General features: G+C 67.1%; 1 protein-coding gene across 1 annotated transcript; it reads right to left on the bottom strand.

The window, feature by feature from the left end:
* Positions 1 to 6: 6 nt before the first annotated feature.
* Positions 7 to 1,103, bottom strand: INO80B (INO80 complex subunit B; the record flags this gene model as incomplete). Its single annotated transcript, XM_010727131.3, has 3 exons — positions 837 to 1,103; positions 416 to 597; positions 7 to 305 (listed from the first exon to the last, which is right to left on the bottom strand). Coding segments are annotated over exons 1-3 (734 nt in total), but the record flags the coding sequence as incomplete, so codon positions are not given.
* Between the last annotated feature and the right edge of the window lie 35 nt (positions 1,104 to 1,138).

Raw genomic sequence — 1,138 nt, forward strand, 5'->3', positions numbered from 1 at the left:
GGCAGCGCGGCGCCCGCGGGGAAGGAGACGGTGATGAGATCGGCGGCGTTGCGGTACTGCACCACGGGGCAGGCGGCCGGCCGGGCGCGGCGCTCCCGCAGCGCCTTCACTTTGGCTTTGTGGGTCTTGGTGAGCCGCTCGATGGTTTGGTTCTTGTTCTCCTCCGCCTTCTTGGCCGCCTGCAGGCGCCGTTTGCGCGCCCGCTCCTCGCGCTTCACCAGCATCTCCTCCGTCAGCTCCTTGGCCTTGTAGCCCATGGGCAGCTCCAGCAGCGGCTGGCTCTGCTGCTTGTGCAGGAGGGCTCTCTGGGGGGGGGGAGCGACGTAAGGCAGCGGCACGCAGCACCCAGCCCCCAGCCCCGAGCTGCCGTCCCCCCACGCTGTCTGTCTCCCCAGAGCTCCGTCCTGCCCCTCACCTGCCGCGCCGTCAGCAGGGATTCGTCCACCTCCTTCTTGAGCTCTCCGTTGTCATCCAGCTCGCCCTTCTCCAGGGCGTCGAGCCAACGCTCCTCTTCCTCCTCCTCATCCTCGCGGGCGGGGAAGCAACTCTCAGAGTCCAGGTCCGGCAAGGGGGAGGGGTCCAGGTTGCTGTCCTCATCTGAGCCGGGCGGTGAAGGACAGCAGTCACCATAAGGAAAGCCATGTTCACTCTGTCCTGGGGTGATGTCATCCCCACACCACGTTGAGACGGCCCACGCCGCCCAATGTTCAACAGGGCCCAATGTGGGGGCACTCCCAGCCCACCCAAAGACTGCGGGAAGGGCAAGTACCAGCCCAGCCCTGCCTCAGGCCCACAGCCCACCTTCTCCCACCACGCTCTTCCCCCTCATTGCTTACCCAGCCAGGCCCGGTACTGCTCAATGGGCACTCCCTCGGTGGGCTCATCCTCCTCATCCACCACCATCAGCGGGGAGGGGGAACTCTGTGCTTCAGGGACCACGGTGAAGGTGGGCACGCTGCAGGGGGAACGCACTGCCCCTGAGGTCGGGCAGAGCTGGGGGGCACCAACCTGGGGGACTGTGGTGCTGGGATATGGGGACACGAGGCAGGACCCAGGCGGGTCCCAGCGCCAGGACCTCCCCATGGACATGAGACAGGGCCCGGCCAGGCAGGGACCACGATCCAACCCCAGGATGCCC

This window comes from Meleagris gallopavo, unplaced genomic scaffold (assembly GCF_000146605.3).
Source record: "Meleagris gallopavo isolate NT-WF06-2002-E0010 breed Aviagen turkey brand Nicholas breeding stock unplaced genomic scaffold, Turkey_5.1 ChrUn_random_7180001873947, whole genome shotgun sequence".
Taxonomy (NCBI): Eukaryota; Metazoa; Chordata; class Aves; order Galliformes; family Phasianidae; genus Meleagris; species Meleagris gallopavo.